This window comes from Podarcis filfolensis (genome assembly GCF_964270895.1).
Source record: "Podarcis filfolensis genome assembly, chromosome: 6".
Taxonomy (NCBI): domain Eukaryota; kingdom Metazoa; phylum Chordata; class Lepidosauria; order Squamata; family Lacertidae; genus Podarcis; species Podarcis filfolensis.
In genome coordinates this window covers 72,874,098-72,892,923 of record NC_139609.1, presented here as the reverse complement: position 1 = coordinate 72,892,923, position 18,826 = coordinate 72,874,098, and the positions used below count along the sequence as shown (strand labels likewise).

General features: G+C 43.1%; 1 protein-coding gene and 1 long non-coding RNA gene across 8 annotated transcripts in view; one reads left to right on the top strand and one right to left on the bottom strand.

The window, feature by feature from the left end:
* The window catches only part of SGK2 (serum/glucocorticoid regulated kinase 2), a 33,629-nt gene extending 20,706 nt beyond the window's left edge, over positions 1-12,923 (bottom strand). The window contains exons 1-2 of one of the 7 annotated variants that reach the window (XR_014549190.1): positions 12,727-12,877; positions 6,250-6,474 (exon numbers count right to left, since the gene is read on the bottom strand). Coding sequence is in view for 5 of the 7 variants with exons in the window: in XM_083618958.1 (XP_083475084.1) it covers positions 6,250-6,301 (52 nt within the window). In the remaining 2 variants the exon portion in view is untranslated. Of the gene's footprint in view, positions 1-341; positions 1,066-6,188; positions 6,475-12,726 lie in introns of those variants that run through there. The other 6 variants (XM_083618958.1, XM_083618961.1, XM_083618955.1 and 3 more) reach the window with 6 other exon arrangements.
* A 35-nt stretch (positions 12,924-12,958) lies between these two features.
* LOC310764867 lies at positions 12,959-18,348 on the top strand. Its single transcript, XR_014549297.1, has 2 exons — positions 12,959-13,126; positions 18,184-18,348. It is a non-coding gene; the product is annotated as an uncharacterized lncRNA (long non-coding RNA).
* Positions 18,349-18,826: the final 478 nt, after the last annotated feature.

The following is an 18,826-nucleotide window of genomic DNA, read 5'->3' as shown; positions in this document are numbered from 1 at the left end:
CCATTTGGGGAAAATTTTCTACCCCCAAATCCCTGAGCCTTCCTGTAAGTCAGCTAAAGTGCCCCAACATTTTAGCTTCTCATCATACGGAAAGTGCTCCCACCTCTTGATGTTGTTTGTCTTTTTCAATTCTACAGCCAAATGCAGCCATACCAGATATTTTTCTGCAGACATTACAATACTGGCTGTTTAATTTTCATTCCCCTACTTACTCAACCCTAGCATGGAATGTATCTTTCCTTTGCTGCCAAAGACCTTCTTGACATTTCCTTACTAACCAACATGATGACCCCAACAGCAATTTCCCAAGCAGTTACAGTTCAGATCCTATCAGTGTATACCTAAAGTTGGAAACATTGGTCCCAATAAGCTTCACTTTGCAGTTCAAACGCCCATGCCATTGTGCTGCCCTTTTCATTGACTGAAAAAAAGGGGAAGAAATCCCTCCAAGGATCAAGATACAGCTTAATTTTTGTATATCAACATACACAGATCCCATTTTAACAGCCAGTGTTTTCGCAAACCACACTTAAAAGCAGCCCATTGATTCCAAGCTTATAATAAATCAATTGAAAAAAGAATCCGTTTGCAATACAATTCCTACCTTACAAGAAAAAGGCAGCCTCAAAGTCTCATTCTGCAAGCTTCCCCAAACACCCACCCCTCTCTTGCCCGATTATCATCCACCTTACTGCATCATCTAACCTAGATTGTAAACTTCAAACACAGATCTCATCTGCAGCTTACCCAAGAAGCACTAACTTTCACTTCAAGATGACAAGCACTGAGCTATTTTCTACTGCTACTCCAGAGGGAGAGCCGTGCCTAGTCTGTTACAGCACATGCAAAAGGGTCTTGCAAGTGCGAGCATTAATATATTTAAAAGTCAGAGTTAAATATTATGTCCAAAGCTCATGTTCTTGGAAAGGCATTTTTAAATATTAAGGGGTTGCCCACTGGCACCTAGACGCACACGACCAATGATCTTGCTAGTGCTGTTGCCCAGTTTTCAGTAAGAGGATTCACAGCAGATTTTATTTTCTTTTTTTACACCAAGGTCACCTTCATAACTTCTAGGCACATATGTAGCCCAATTTCACCCTGGACTTGGTCTTCGCATAAACTAATACTACACAGGCCTGCAGCTTAAGTGAGTCAGAACTGCCTGGTCCCTAATTTTATTTATCTGTTTATTTATTTATACATACATACATACATACATACATACCCTACCCATCTGGCTGGGTTTCCGCAGCCACTATGGGCGGCTCCCAACAGAATAATAAAAACATGATAAAACATTAAACATTAAAAACTTCCTTAAACAGCGATGCCTTCAGATGTCTTCTAAAAGTCAGATAGTTGTTTATTTCCTTGACATCTGATGGGAGGGCGTTCCACAGGGTGGGCGCCACTACTGAGAACGCCTTCTGCCTGCTTCCTTACTACTTACCTTTGCATTAGTCAGGAGGAGGAGGAAGCAGCAGGTATTGGAAGGAATTATTATTAAATTTGTATATCACCCTTCATCCAAAGATGAGTGGTTCACAACAGAAAAATACAAAACGAGAAGACAAGCAGACCAAGGCAAGCCAGTACTAGAATTATCACACTTTTTTCCTAGCCATGGGCTCCCAAAGCACTTAATAGTTAAAATCTACTGCAACACAATGTAATGTGTTTGTGGGTGCCAGACACCCTAAATTCCTGGGTCCAGTAGGGGTTAGAATTTAATCAAGTCAAAATTTAAAATAGAAGCCAAGACAGTTGGTGATGGGACATTAGGAAGACAAAGGTAATGAGCCGTTAGGAGAGCCAGATGGCAAGCAGGTGAGACCTTGGCTCAGATGTAGTGTTGAAGACAAAGCAGAATTAGAAAGAGAGTTTTAGAGTTCGCTGTGATATGACCTGGAGGGAAAAGGTTACACTCTGGTAAAGGCAGCAAGCTGAAAAAAGGGTCAGAGCACAATGGCTGATGTTTTGAATCCATGGCTGCAGCTATGGGAAAAGAAAGACCTTCTTGGTTTGTTGTTGCTGTGAACACCTTCATCGTAGGCTCAGGTTGTATATAAGTGTAAATAAACTATATATCATATATCACTGTGCCTCATTTCCAAAAGGAAACACAGACCCTAGGTAAGAAGAGGTAAGAAGAAGAGTTTGGATTTGATATCCCGCTTTATCACTACCCTAAGGAGTCTCAAAGCGGCTAACATTCTCCTTTGCCTTCCTCCCTCACAACAAACACTCTGTGAGGTGAGTGGGGCTGAGAGACTTCAAAGAAGTGTGACTAGCCCAAGGTCACCCAGCAGCTGCATGGGGGGGAGCGGAGACGCGAACCCGGTTCACCAGATTACGAGTCCACCGCTCCTTATCACTACACCACGCTGGTAAGCGCCTGAAACCCCAGGGTCTCGTTTCTCCTATAGCCACAGCCCTAGATTCAACAGAAGTTAACCATTGTGCTTTGACCCTCTCTGCAGCTTGCTATTGTTACCAGCCTGCAACCTCTTCCGCCTCCAGACCACATCACGGCCAACTCTTAACTCTGCAACCACACCAACCTGCTCAACACCTGATGTCATATAGAATATGAGATCTGGGGCAGGTACAGTCAGCTGTAAAGAAACAATTGGAAGCTTAACGTATGCCCTAGATTGGTTTTTGAGGAGCAGGGTTTTCTGACAGAGCTGACAGTGAGCACCTTTGAAGTTGTCCCTTTGCAGATATGGTTCAAATTTAAACCACACCTGTGAATGCACAAAGTGGGGTTAAAGACAGTTCTACACCCCTGCAGAAAATCACGAACTGTCTGTATCTACACTCCAACATTTGACTCACTATTCGCCTTATCTTGAGCAAACTGGGATACAGTTAGAAATCCAGCAGTGACATATTTCCTATCACAATTTCAGTGCCATGCCTTGTTTCACTTGTTGAGGTTCCTTTGCCACTTGAAGTAGTTCATAAGCACTACTTATCCTCACCACAGAATTAAACTTGCGTGTAAATCTTGCATGTAATATCTCCCACATCTCAATGCTTTCCTACATCACAGTCCTGTGGACCCTCCTGTCTGAATTATGGAAATAAATGGAATTAAATCTGTGCAGATGACAACATTGCCAAATTGTAAATTAAATGTAAGAGTAAGGAACAGAGAAATAAGCACACACCTGTCAACCTGTCACAGCTTCTGTCAGGTGAGTGAACATCCTGGTTGAGTAAAGAAAACAAGCAAGTTGCTAGCTGCTTTCAAGTAACCTACAAGCCATTCTCTGTCATGCTACCCAAAAACAGCTTTTCTAAAGCCACCAGTTGAGATTCCTGCATTGCAAGGGACTGGACTTGATGACCCTCAGGTGCTTTCCCAACACTACAGTTCTATGAAATAATAAACAAGGGGATTATTTCACTTCACTTTGATGTGTTTTATCCTCTGGAAGTTTTTCTTTCAAGCTTTTCTCCTTAGCCACAAGGGTGTGAGATATGTTGAATATTCGCTTTGATGAAGTAAAATCAATGCAAATATTAATTTCCATTTTGCCTCACTGGAATTCTGCCTGGGCCTCAGCATGCTCAGAGAAACTTGCAGCCTGTGTTGTTCTGCACAGCTCAAGGTCATGGCCTGGGGTGGGGTGAGTGGCAGAACCTGATTAACAACTGCTTCCTGTAGCCCCAGGTGTAGAACTCGGCACTCACATCCTCTCTAGTCCCACCACACTGTTCAGCACAGTTGTGTCCATGTTCTGCACAGCATGGGATATAAATCCAATACATGCTCCTTGAAACTACTGGGAGAGGGCAGAAAAGGATTTTCTCATTGCCAGATTTGCACACAAACTAAGTAAGCTACGGCTTATTCGGATTATGAAGGGCCTCTAAATAATAATGGAAGGCGGCTAAATTTCAAGATTTCCACAAAAGAAAGTGTTTTCTGTTATGTGCAAAATACACACAGTGCTTGTTGCATTTCCCCTTCCATTTAGTAAGCACTAAACTGGGTATGTGTAACTGTTACTGCACGGTTGCACATTAAAATTTTAATATATGCAATGTAAAATAAATAAATCCCAGTGTCTTTTCTTTTAAAGGGGATTTGTATGCAAATAGGTAATTGAGAGAGGAGGGAGGTGATGCTGTTGTGATGCCGCTGTGTTGAGGCAGAGGTGTAGGCCAAACCATCTAACATGACGATGCCCAAATCCAGGACACCATCTTGAAATCCTGCACAAGTCATGTGACCTGCATGAGATTGTGGACCTGGAAAAAGTGCTTTTCCAAAATGGTCACTGTGCTCTTGTGGGAAAAATGGGATGTCCCAATTTTTCTGGGGCAGTTGATGGGTGTGGTATGCTAGAGGAAGGGATGGGTTTTTAAAATTTGTTTCTGTTCTTGTTTTTATTACGTATTTTGTCTTCTCATTTTGTATTTTCATGTTATGAACCACCCTGTGATCTTCAGATGAAGGGTGTATACAAATTTAATAAAAAAATTAATAATAAAAAATAAGTATTCCCATCATTGTGAAATCATTGGCTCCCTCCATGTGTGAGTGGTACATAAAACCAGTTAAAAAGCAACTGCGCTGGTTGCCAGCTTGCTTCTGGGCCCAATTCAAGGTACTCACATTAGGAGTTGAAGCCCTAAACAACTTAGGTCCCAAATATCTGAAAGGCTACCTATGAACCCACACACATTACAATAATAACAAAGCTGAGCTTGTCAGAAGTGGTAGAGTAGGAACTGATTTGTGGCTTCTTCTGATAATAGACAAAATTAGTAAGGTGTTTGGGGAAATGGGCACTCCTATACAATGCAAGAAATTCATGGGGGGGGGACAAGGCTCCACCACTAAGTAGCAGGAAGAAGGGACCCCTCAAACTAGGTCAATTATACAATATTTTTGTCTAACAAACTGAGAAAGTTACAGAGTGAGGGACGCTGTGCAAATTGCTCCTTCTCTTTGCATGAATATGAGGAAAATTGCTTGTCTGGACCAACCTTATGTGCCTCCTTTCATATATTTTAAGAGCTGCTTGCTACTTAAAGAGGTATTGCACATTCTAGCACCAGTCACCCCCTCCCACTCAAGTCAAGAGTGGACACTGAGGTCCAGCCACAAGGGCCTTCTGGCGGTTCCCTCCCTGCGAGATGTGAGGTTAGGGAACCAGGCAGAGGGCCTTTTTGATAGTGGCACCCGCCCTGTGGAACGCCCTCTCATCAGATGTCAAGGAAATAAACAACTAGCTGACTTTTAGAAGACACCTGAAGGCAGCCCTGTTTAGGGAAGTTTTTAATGTCTGATGTTTTATTCTGTTCTTAATCTGTTGGGAGCCACTCAGAGTGGTTGGTGAAACCCAGCCAGATGGGCGGGGTACAAATAAATTATTATTATTATTATTAACCTGTTATCTGAAATTACTGCACTCAAAGTGGCCTTGCATCAGACACAATAAGACAATTAAATTTGTTACATGAATCATCAAAGCCAACAACCACAGATGAATACAATACTCAGTTCCTATTATACCAGAACAACTAACACTACTGTGATGACAGCATTCACTAGAGAGTTCCAGATAGTTACCCAAGCAATTAAAAAAAAAACTTCAAGAGAATCCAGCAATAAAAATAAAATTAAGCTGAGATAAAAACGTAACAGGTGCAATGAGAGTATTAAAATAGACTGCAAAAAAACCAAACAAGCTCTAAAAACGCACAGAGTAGACAGATATTTTTCAAATGAAAAGGGGTGTGGCAGAGAGGCTGGTTTAGGGCTGCTAACATTTTTAACAGCAGCACGATCTGAAAACATCAGCAGGTGATAATGCCCACCTCCATGGCATAAAAACCTTCTCCTACTGATTTCTTTAATGCTGTTAAAGGCAAAAGAGCTGGCCAGACTGGATTTCTTTTAGTCAGTTGGCAACCTTGCAGATGCCACACACAGACAACACTATTTGCATTCAATGATAATTACCACTCGAACCCCTAAATGTTTATTGCTGCTCCAATTCACCCATAAAAATGAGCTGGAATTGGTGGGAAGAAATCTATATATTTTTTTACCACTTTGAAACCATACTGGGCCAGTGCAATACTATTTAAAGGATGTTAAAAGGTAAGCAATCCATGTTAGTTCTATTAAGAGTACATGCTGTAAGTCATAGAGTCCAAGAGTTTACCTGACATTAGAGATCAGCTCCTTCGTCTTTTTTGACAGGTGTGGAATAAGCTGGACTTTACCTTTTGCCTTTCCCAGTGTTTCAAAGACGGTCTCTATCCCAGGTGGGTGCATCAAGTCAGCCTGGAAATGTATATGCTGGTTTGTTTGTTTTTTGAGAAATTCTGGGTCAGCTTTCTTGTCCAATTGACCTTGGACAAGCAGTCTAGGCAGCAAGGAATACAGAGAGGTAATTTGAAGGTCTCTGATCTTATGTCCTTCTCCTGCAAATGTTAAGGTCAGCTCTCCTACAGGTAGGAAATAAAAAGCAAGACGTGATTATGCATTGGCTGCATGCCAGCAATTGAGTCTGAACACAGGTGGAAACTCATTATCATGCTAAGGCCACATTCACACCATATATTTAAAGAGGTATGATACCATTTTAAATAGTCATAGCTTTCCCACAAAGAATTATGGGTGCTGTAGTTGGTTAAGGGTGCTAAGAGTTGTTAGGAAACTCCTATTCCCCTTGCATAGCTACAGTTTCCAGAGTCACTTAAGAATCCATTCCTCTTCACATGAAACTCTAGGCATTTGTGATTATTCCCATTTCACCTTCAGCAGCAGAACAGGATTCACTGCCCCTGTGGCAGAGGGACACCACCAAATCCAACCCCTCCCCAGCCAAGAAGAAGGGAGAAGAGGTTGGACTGCTCAGTTCTTCTCTTAATTTTTTTTTTCTGGAAGAGATCTCAAAGTCTCAGAACACAGCACCATTATGACCTCAATAGGTGCCTCTCCCCATTGGCAGGGCAGCAGTGGTGATGGACCCAAACTTTTTGGCACTCCACCCATCTAACTTACTGGAGTGTGTATAGGCACTGCCATACAAATTCAGCAGTATTTTAAATGCTGAAAGATCAGAACCAGGGCAGCAAGGAACACAAAGTAAAATGAAATCAAATGAAATGTGACAAGAGTGCTGGTCTGGATGCACCATGGCTTGGAATAATTCCCAAGATGCTGTTGACCCTTAGGCTAGTTTCCTGTTGGTCTCTCAAACTTTCGGGAACAGCTGTTCCAAGAAGACTGCTGAAAATGACTTTGACAGCTCATTGGGGAATCCATAAAGCATCCTTTGAGACAACTAATTTTTTTTATAAAAACAGAAAAATGGTACAGTTCAATATAATACACAGGAAATGCAACCCAACTGGAGCATGAGCTATTCAGAATTTCTCTTGACCCACAATGTGTCTCTGCTAGTCCTGCCTGGGATGGTGAAGTCGTTTGAAATCCAAAGAGAGATGTGAGAGACAAATACATTTCACATAAACCAAAGTCCTAGAGAGGTGCATAGTGATACGCAGTTGTGGCCAACACTACTGTTCTTCTTGTGCAGTGGATGTCTGCTTGCTCTCTTCTCCCTGGCAACCTTTCTGTGCACCCTCATAATCTGTTCCAGAAGATTGGGGAACTTTGCTTGCATAGCATTAGACCCAACCCATTAATCCACCCCCCCACCAACCACCAATGCTTGAACATAAGTTTTGTGAAGGGTCCTGAACCCTGAGTGTATGTAGTCCAAAAAGGAAGCTTTTAAAAGATAAAAACGTAACCAAAACATTACATAGAATCTGCCCCATCTTCTGCCAGCATAGGTCTCAAGAGGCTATGATACTATATACCAAAACCATTTTTTTGGCAATAGTTTAAGAACTGCAGCCATATGGTGCACTGTGGAAAGTTTTCCACGCTTGGAGGTGCTCGCATGTCAGGAGCAAAGTCCTGTACTCAAGTAATACAAGTGTTACTGTATTATCGTGCTGTGTTATTAACTCTGACTAAGCAAAGGAGCATATCCAGTAGCAGAGCTTCTGCTTATCACATGTGGTTGCTGTTGTGCGTCACATGAAGTCACCATTCCCTGGATTTATTCCAGAAGGATACATACAAGCGGCTAAGTATAAACAGAACTGGTGCTGCTCTTCTTTGCCACCCATAGCATTTGGCCTTGAAACAATGAATGAATTGACTAACAGAGAATGGGAAACCTGTGGCCCTCCAGGTTTGTCTGGACTCCAATTCCCATCAGCCTCAGCCAGCAGGACCAATGGTAGTTGATGGTAGTTGTGGTGCAGCAACACCTGTTCCCTATTCCTGCTTTAAAAGGAATGGTTGACAAGCGTAGCAAGAGCAGTATTTATGCACGCCTCGGATGTTCAACCTTGAAATCTTGTTGTGGTCTCGTTTTGTCCAAGTCTACAGTACTGTGAGCAATTCATAGCTAAGAGCTGCTGCTGCTGTGGGAACCGATGCATCAGAAATCTTCAGCTAATTGCCGTCTTATGCTTGGACAAATGTCAGCCTTGTATGCACTGTTTTCCTCTTCTCCTTTTACTAAGAATCCCTGTGGTCCACTGATATGTCTTAAATGTGCAAAGTAAGGGTGCGCCTTCAGGATCCCTTAGCAGCTGAGGCGTAACTAAATGTGTTAAGTGACCTTGAGCATTCACTCTTGTGTAAGAACACAAGATGTGTCTTGCTGAATTAGACTATGGTTGGTCCTTCTAGTCCAACATTGTTTCCAGGAATCCTAGCAACTAGGAGGCTGTAGGAAGCCCAACAGAAATGGGTCACTGTTTCACCAGCCTAACTTTTGCCCCACCCCCACCCCAAAATGGCAGAATGGAGGAGGAAAGAGGGGCAGGAGGGAACAGGACAAACATGTGTCAACCAAAGAGAGCTGGTATGGTGTAGCACGGTGATCTTTCTTTCTTTCTTTCTTTCTTTCTTTCTTTCTTTTCCTTCCTTTGGCGGAGGACACCAATTCCATGGCTCTTGTTAGCGCAATAAAAGTTTATGAATGGTGAGTAACAACAGGCTTAAGGCAGTGGTGGTGGGAGAAAGAGCTGTGTTCAAATCCTAACTCAGCCATGAATCTGAAAGGTGATTTGGGTCAGTTTTTGTTTATTTAGCATGCTGTTTGGCAGTGGAATGGACTGCCTTAGAAGGTGGTGGACTCTCTTTCACTGGAGATTTTCAAATAGAGGTTGGGTGGCCATATGCCAGGGATTCTTTAGCTATGGTTCCTGCATTGCTGGGGGTTGGACTAGATGACCCTTAGGGTACTTTACAACTCTACAATCCTATGATTTTATGCTACAGGCATAGGGATCTAGCGTGGCTATTGAGGTACTCAACAAGTGTACAACCCACATACACAATAGCTGAGCTGTGCAAATCAGCAAATGCACATTATTTCATAAACACTTGGACACGTGCAGAGACAGCTTGTACCTGCATCCAGTGGAACTTGTGAACAAGCCTATTAAGCCCTGCTTTACCAAGGACAGTCATCTATTTGAAGTGCCATCTGTTCCCAGTTCAGTTCAGAGATAAAGAGCCGTAAGTAGAGCACACACACTACATTATATTTCTAAAATAATTACAAGGATGGAGTCGGGGCAGTTGATGAAGAGAGAGACTAGGTTTGGCACACTCTCTGCCCAGACAGCTCCCATTTGTTATTCTGGTATCAAGACAGTTCTCAGGGTAGCAAAAGGCTTAATCAACAGCTGTAAATTATCCTACCTGCACATTTTGCCCTCTGTGGGAGTCCCCATTTGCCATGCCTTCTTCCCTCTTGAGACCAACTTCAAGTCAAAAGAAGAACTAGGCTGCTTAATAATTAAACGCAGAAATTAAATATTAAGCAGCCAAGATCGTTTCAATGCTGACGGAACTCCAGAGACAAAAGGCCAAAATTACAGCTTTGTATGCCTAATATAATTTGGCCCACCCTCACAATTGATCTAAGGCCTGCTTGCACATTTTTATTTTATTGTTTTTAGATCCCACCTTTTCCTTTGAGGAGCTCAAGGTTCCTCATTTCATCCCCACAACAAACCTGTGAGGTAGGCTAGGTTGAGAGGCAGTGACTGGCTCAAGGTCACCCAGTAAGCTTCATGTCTAAGTAAGGATTTGAACCCTGGTCTCCCAGGCCCTAGTCCAATGCTCTAGCCATTGTACCACATTAGCATTAGGGGTGAGAACCCTGTGGGTGCCATGCTCTATCTATGTATCACTTACCAGCATTGAATATATTTTGACTGGACAACACCCCTAGATGTGTGTTGCTGAGAATGGATGAATAAATTTGGGCTGGGTCCAGTGGTTTGGAGAATGCCTCCTTTCAGTGCCCTTGGCTGCTGCCAGCACTGTTATCTACTATCATCATGTTTACTCTCTCTTTTTGTACATGAAAGGCAGGGAGATCAAATGGTGGCATGCAATAAGCAACACAGGTCAGCAGCAGGGTAGGGGAACCTCATGCATCATCTGCACCATCAACTTACTTTGTAATCAGGGTCAGATGCTTAGCCTGGAGGTCCAAATCAGCCACATCCAAACAAGGCCCACAGCTTAAACCATGCACATAGGCCTCTGCTTCATACTTCTACACAAAGGGTAACATATGGACTCTCACGTGCCCCTGAATAGAAATGCACGAGCTGTGAGGACTAAAAATGAATTGCCGTGCATGGATTAATATATTTGGGTTCCTTGCAGTTTGGAGATACTGGATGCTGCCTCCTGTGCCCGCCTCTGTTAAGGGTGGGTAGATGTGTCAATGTCACTTTCTCTCAAGTTTCTTATTTGTCTGCTCTTAAAGTTCCATTCTCCTCATTTCATCCTCAGTTTGCAATTTAAAAACAAAACAAGTCATTGTGAAAATTCAGCAGCATTTTAGAGTGCATTTCTCTAAAAAAAAAAATCTGAAAGAAATTTTGCCTAGTATATGCATTTTTGCAACGCAGTTTCCCCTTATATAATGGATTTCTGCATGCTATTTCCACTAATATATGCATTTTCATACAAATGACTTGGCTGGAGAACTGCATTGCAAAATTCAGAGAATTTCAATGGACAGCTGTGTTTAAGTTGGTGTATTGTTTCAGAAAGTATGGATTGGTAGGTTCCCCTTTAAATGCAAACTAAATTGAATTTCACCTTCATCCCTAACCTCAATGCAATGATCTCCCTTGCAGTCGTCATGATTATCTATTGCCCTCATGTTTGCTTTTTTTGAACATGCAATGAGCAATAGGGGTCAGCATCAGGGAAGGATGTACAGAACACCATGCAGTTCTCCATCATCAGCTTACTTTGTTATCAGGTGTTGCTTCCAGACTGTCACTAATTTCAGGTAGGATTCAGTCGCAAAGCAGAAAATTCAAGTTTGTGCAGTTAAAGCTGATTTGGAGCTCTTGTGCAACAAACCTGCTTCCTGCCCAAACCTGGACTTATGCAATAGGAAAAGGGGTGGGGAAATGCACTGAAAAGTGTGGGATAGCATTTGCTTGACCCAACATCATCAAAACTTCCCACAAACAAATCAGAATGAATGTTCATTGAACAGCTGACATCATCTAACCTAATGTTTGGGCAACAGAATGTACCTCAAATTAATGGAAGAATAACTGAAGGAGACTCTGCAAAGGCTAAACATTTTTCATTTTCATTTTCTGAGTAATTTTAAAAATTATTATGAAATGAACAGTTTCCTCCTTTTTCTTATTGATAGTTTTACTATGTGGCCCACTCCAGAGAAGCAATCTCTTCCTTTCCACAGTCTAGTTCCCAGAGAAATAACAATAAGTGAAGAGAGATTTCCTCAGTTCTCATGCCCCAGATGTTCTCAAACATGCTACTAAGGAAGCCTTTGCCCACCTAGTGATGTTCAGGTGTTTTGGACTACATCAGCCCCAGTCAGCACAGCGATCATTGGTCTGAATTACAGTCTGGAAGCCCTGCTTTGCTCTTGCATGGTTTGCCTATATCACTGCCTACCTGAAACCATGGGGTCTGTTCTTCCTAATGATCCTGCAACTCCTCCTTCACACAACCACAAACACTCACACAGAGAAGTTGCACCCTTCATCTGTAATACCCAAGCAAGAGCTTTCAGGAGCATAGAATGGAGAAGCCTGTTGCTCACAAAACCTCAAACCCAGTGTGGAAAGATGCAATTGTCCTACTTCAACTGCCTATTAAGGCATAGCACTCTTTTTGAGCCAGGATTTATGCTTGCACGATGGAACCTGTCTCCCCTCTCCTCCCCTCATTCCTCTTAAATCTCTTATGGGTCACCTCCCCCCCCAATCCCCCTGAGCAGATCTGGGGAGGACACAGGACACGTACAAGCAGGGAGAAGGGGGGAAAGGCCTGTTCCAGAATTATAAATCCTTGCACTGATGGGACTGTTACTTAACACTATGTTGGATACAAGCCCAGGTCTTTGGGGCAGAAGTTCAGGGCTTCAGCTCAACAGAATGAGCAGCAGAGCCCTAAACACAGCAGAGCTGTCTTACCATTGCAAATGAAATCATATACAGGTTAGCATCTAAAGACAAGCGCCACAGAAGACCATGACAGCTGGAGTTTAAAATTACCTAACTGTCCCACTGCCCGAGCAGATCTATCCACCTATACTCTGCATGGTTTTAGGATCAGTTTATTCCCGAAGCACTTCCTTGGTGAGTCTTCAGAAATACCTGAGTAAGTGTGCAGATCCAAAGTTTGCTCATTCGGGGATGGAATTCGAGAAGGCAGGGGTCTCAAGGCCTCTCAGGAAGCTGAAGAATGCCAACCTGTAACTACAGTAGTCCTGTTTGCAAGACTCCCTCTCTCCAGCTCTGACTGTTGTTTTCGTTTTTATGAATTAGCATGAAGGTCACAAGTATATTTTCGAGGAGTGGCTTATGCCGGGAAGTAAATTATTACCCTGCTATTGGCTTGGAGGGGTGAAAATGCTGCTGGTGGTGTTGGTGGAGGAGAGCAGCTTTCCTCACCGGAAGATTAGAGGCCAGCTCAGCCCCTCAGATGAAAATGAAAACTGCTTAAACAAAGTGCACTGTTGTCTGGAAGCAAGTCACATGCTGGGACCAAACGGATGTAATTAAAGCTTGCAGTTGCTTTTTAAATGCCGGCAGCAGTGACAGTTTGGGAACTGTGAGTGCTACTTTACCCTGAATACCTTTGACTGTGCCAGCCATGTCTATGATCTCAGGAGTTCCGCCATCAGCCACGCACCACAACCTGACCAGATTTTTATGTAGTGTGGCTCCTCTTTGTGTTCCATGCACCATACAGCTCTCTTTTTGGCCACCTCCTGCTGCTTCCATTTCCTCAGGCTTGTTTTTCACATTATACTGAACACAGGGACAAGCTGTTTCTGCGCCATGTACAAGCTTTTGGGTGAAGGAATGAGCACTTGTTGCAGCTCAGCTATTGTATATACCGACTGGGCACTTGTTGAACGTCGAGCACGAATAACTGTATGAGTGTGCAGCTGAACTATTGTGTGCACAAGTACACAGACTGTGCATTTGTTGAATGTAAAGTGCGAGCGCCACTCTTGCTAAACGTGCATCCTCTGTGAGCAGCAGAATACCATGGGGTATTCTGTGGAAACTGGGCTACCGCAATTCTCATGGTTTAGCTGCTATTAATGCTCTTTGACTTCAACTTTCCCATACGTGTGTTTGTATATCTGGCCTCCTCCAGTCAGCCTCCTCATTGAGCATTCATCCTGATCTGCTTACACAAAGCTGACCCAGAGGTTATAATATTTCTGATCTTTATTTGAGCATTCATTTTAATGTGTTTGCAGAGAGGTTATACAACAATGAACAGTCCTCCTGATAATGCCATGCTTTTCAGAGCACTTCCTTGTAACTTTCCTAACAACAAGAAGTTAATTTCTTTTTTAAAACTGCCATAGAGCACTTCCATCCACTGGTATATGCTTGAATCTTTCCTGCAAAATACTGACAGTCATAGATCAGATAAATCAACAAGCAGTTTGATCAAACCACTTGTTGATTTATCTGATCTATGACATCATGTGGATTTAGCAAAAAATAATTATCCCACAATGAACACCCACCCGGAAATATCCTTAGAAGCTTGCTCAGTGTCTCATTCATCCCATTTAGCCAGTCTTGCCTTTCCAATGCCATTAAACTGTGCCTATTTACTTGGAAGTAAGCCCCACTGTCTTCACGTAAATCCCTTTGTAGCAAGGGTATTTAGAATTGCAGCCTAAGCCTCTCGGAATCTCAATCCTCCATTGCCTAATTTTCTTGATGCTTAAAAGAAGGAAGGATTGGTCTACCCAAAAAATATTATAAGCCTGTCACACAAACCCAGTCCCAGTATCATTTGGGAGCCTGAGCTGTGGATTATGGCAAGCCTCTTGTCCAGAAGGAATTGCCATTGATTTTGTTTTCTGTAAGTGGCTAACTGTAAGCCTGCCTGTCTTACCAGACAAGTCTGAGTATGTTGACTCAGAAGAAAGGCTGCAATCCTCACCACACTTTCCTGGGAGTACGTCCTAAAGTTGTGTTTTAATTTATAACTTTACTTCTTTAGAGTCTGGTGTTTAAAAAAGTGGCCAACATCAGCACCATTTATTTCCTCCTCCCCAGCCTTGTCTCCTAAACCGACCTTTCTTCAATTTCATTGGACACTATGCATTTCCTATTTCAGGATGTAAAGAGCTCATTATCTCCTGATGTTCTTTTTTTAAAAAAAAAATTCATAGGTACATCTATCCCCTTCTTTTATGTGTGGCAGGACATCACATTACTGACACCAGATTGCCATCAATGCCATAATTGGACTAATTTAAATAATGAAAGCAGTTTTTTAAAAAAAAAATGTCTGGAAAGGCCAGTTAAAGAACAGCAGAGAACATTCACCACAAGAACACACATCTAGCCATCAAATCCAGCTCACTTTTCTCAATAAAAAAACAGCATACCTGGCCATTGCCTGTAGCCATGGGCACAAGCAGTTCAAAAATGGCGGCTTGTGTCCTTGCATATATTGTTAAGCAACCCAGATCAGTCACTAGCCACAGATGCATGCAAGGGTTAACAAGTGGAATCTTTTATTATCTTGCTCTGTTGTCTTGCCTTAGTGAAAACAGAGACTGCCCTTTTTCTCATAGCTGCTACAAGTTCACATAAACAGTTCTTAATATCAGAAACAAAGAGAAGGGAGGTTTTCTCAAGACTAGCCAGAGCAGGCTATGTCTCACACAACTGGCGTGTGAAAACATGGTTTTGTGTTTAGGACAACAGCAAGGGGTATCAGCTCTTATGAGCAGAACCATCATCACTGCTTAATTACTATAATTACATCGGTATAAAGACTATCTTCCAAGAAGCTCGTGGTGGTGTCCATTTATCCCTCGGCACCTCTATTATCCTTGCAACCCCCCTGTGAGGTAGATTTGGGAGAGAGATGGTGGGGGACCCAAGAGAAGTTTGTGTTTGAGCAAAGCTCTGAATCTGGTTGAAGTCTAAGGTATCATACTACATTGGCTCTAGTGACTAGAATTCTGGGTCAGTAAACTGAGTTCAGCATACTGATGCAGGCATTTCATGCTCTTTTTTTAACAGCTAGCTACAGATGACTGGAGGGACGCGGGTGGCGCTGTGGGTTAAACCACAGAGCCTAGGACTTGCCGATCAGAAGGTCGGCGGGTTTGAAACCCCGTGACGGGATGAGCTCCCATTGCTCGGTCCCTGCTCCTGCCAACCTAGCAGTTCGAAAGCACGTCAAAGTGCAAGTAGATAAATAGGTACCGCTCCGGTGGGAAGGTAAACTGTGTTTCCGTGTGCTGCTCTGGTTCGCCAGAAGCTGCTTAGTTATGCTGGCCACATGACCCGGAAGCTGTACGCCGGCTCCCTCAGCCAATAAAGTGAGATGAGCGCCACAACCCCAGTTGGCCACGACTGGACCTAATGGTCAGGGGTCCCTTTACCTTTACAGATGACCGGAGGAGGATGTGCAAGGAACTGGAAAGAGGGACAAAGGAGTCGTGTGAACTTGGTGGAGATCTGAAGAAGTTGGGTACTTTTACAGAAGAAAATGATAAGTGCAAGGTGTGCACAGAGAAAATATCCAGGTTGTGTGCATCCACTATCTATTTCAGAGGGTATTTCTGCTTGTAAAAAGATTGCACCAGGCATAGGCAAACTCGGCCCTCTAGATGTTTTGGGACTACAACTCTCGTCATCCCTAGCTAACAGGACCAGTGGTCAGGGATGGTGGGAATTGTAGTCCCAAAACATCTGGAGGGCCGAGTTTGCCTATGCCTGGATTACATTAACAGTAGGCAGCAATTGCCTCCTGGTTCTTGCTTACGTTTATTTATACTTAGAGGAAAACATAGTAGTCACACTCTATAGCATAGAAATGAGTGGTCAAGTAGAATGCAATCATAAGCTGACAGAATATATTAACACTTTGGAATTTCCATAGGCCTCCAAATATTTCTAAGAGCAGACGCAGAAGCATTTTCAAAGATTTTATGTATGTATGTTTGGAGATCCATTACAAAAGGAGACACAGAGATTACCACAGCTGCTTTGGCAGTTAAAGTTCATCTCACAATATTTCCATCCCTAGGTGTAACCCATGCAATCTTCTAAGTGCCTCCATTACAGATGTTATATTGCTCACACAAGGCCACTTGTGTGAACTATGGTGATTCAATGGTGTTTATGTTTGTAGCCGTATGTTTAAAACATTCCCACCAACCAAACAGTGCAAAGAATAATAAAGGATAAAAAAACACAAGGGAGAAATATCAGACTGGGATGCCTCCCCCTTGCATTAGTTTTACTCATGGGAAAGTGCTCCAACTTGCAGTTAGCTAGAAAGAATGTTTATTGAGATGCCTCCTGAGACTCCGTAGGGAAACTGAGGGACTGCCAACTTATGACTGTTACTGCTTCTTTCCCTGCCAGCTGGAAAGTAGAGGCGCCCCAAAGGCTTCCCTTACCACCTCAAGAGATTGGCACACTGGTTATGACCCTAGTGTGTCCTAAGGAGGTAGAAGTAGCAGAACCACTGGACATGTTACTTTCCTAGCCCCATAGCCTTGAGAAAGGGGTTACTAGGTTGCCTTAGAAGCTGGGGAGGCCCTGTTATCAACCAGCCCAGCACACTGAGATCAGACTGAATTGTAAGGCTTATGGCCAATGTAGCACCAAGTACCTGCCCCACCAGTGCAGGGATTTACACTTGTGCAACAGGAATTCCCCCCTTCTCCCTCTCCACATGTGTGCCTGACACCCTTCCCCAAATCTTCTCTGGAGAGGTAAATCCCCAGAACAGATTTAGGGTTAAGAAAGGGGGGAAAGTTTTGTTGCATGAGGGTAAATCCTTGCACTGATGGGAGGGTTACTTATTGCTAAACTGGATATATGCCTCTGGTGAAGACCCCAACATGGAGAAAGGCATGGTGGACATCATTAAGGACAGGCTATTACGCTTGTATTTTGTTGAGGTTCTGGCCTGTATTACTTGAAGGAAGTGAGTGTACTATGTGACAAAGTCTCAACAGAGTTACTACACTCAGGTGTATGTCGTCAGCAGTTTGGGCTCATGGTGGGCATATTCCCCCATTCAATGTGCCATTCCCCCATGATAAGCACTCTCACACACGCCTTTAAAAACGCAATGAATTCCAGGTTTTGTTTACTTTGAATATTCATTTCAACTTTATTTTACATACATCATCATAACCATTATTAAATGATTCATAATAAAATCCCTGAAAACAACAAAAACATCAACTCTATATCATTTGTATAATTCCATAATTCACATTTATTGTTATTGTAAAACACTGACGAAACATATCACATCTTGCTTTTTTTTTATATTAACCTTCTGTATACTCAGGACACAAAGTTCCAGAATAGCTGCACTGGATACAATTATAGTATTTCCATCATGAAAACACAAAGGTGCAAATATCAAAAGACAAATTAAACAAGTGCAAATGAATGAAAGTGCAAAAAAGCTTCGGTTCCATGAAAATGCTTCTTCTGAAAACTCCGCCTCTGCCCTCTGCGAAAGCTGGTCCCTAAAACAAAGGGCATTTGGGCAGGATTTGTCACACCTACCTGACTTTTCCCTCCCTCCCCATTTAGGGTGAACCCAGCAGTCCCAGGGACCATGGGGAAAGGAAGAAGAAAAGATGGAGAGTGATCAAGGGTTTTTGAAGACTTCCTGTCTTCCATTGCACTCAAGCCCCAAATAAGCCCTAAACAGTAAACCTGCCTTATCATTTTGATTTGGACTTTTGCATTTCAAAAGTGCTTGAAGTTGATGTCGAAACTGGATTTCTGGGGTGGGAGTAATCAAGGGTAATCAAGGGTGCAAAGGAATGCACATTGCGTGGACAGGCGGAGTCCCCAGATCCCGCGCGGTCCCCCCGTCATGTGGAATAACGACTCAAGACAACGTGCTATGGGATTAAATTGGCCACAACTTTATTAAATTTCAAATGTGGGTAGACCTTGGCTCAGGCATTGGGCGTTCTCCCTCCCCAGTCCCCAGCCGGGGACCTAGGGAGCATCAGGGTTATCCAGTGTGTGTGTGGGGGGGATGGGCCGGCTCTGGAGAACATATGTTCAAGCAGAGATAGCCGCCCCCGTAACGCCGCCGCCGCAGGGGAGAGCAATGACCTTTCGGCGTACGGTCAAAGCCTCCCTTCAGAAAACCCCTTTAACGGGGAACCCTGGTATCGCCGCCGCAAAGAGGAAAATGGACAAAAGGATTCCGCCCAAGGCC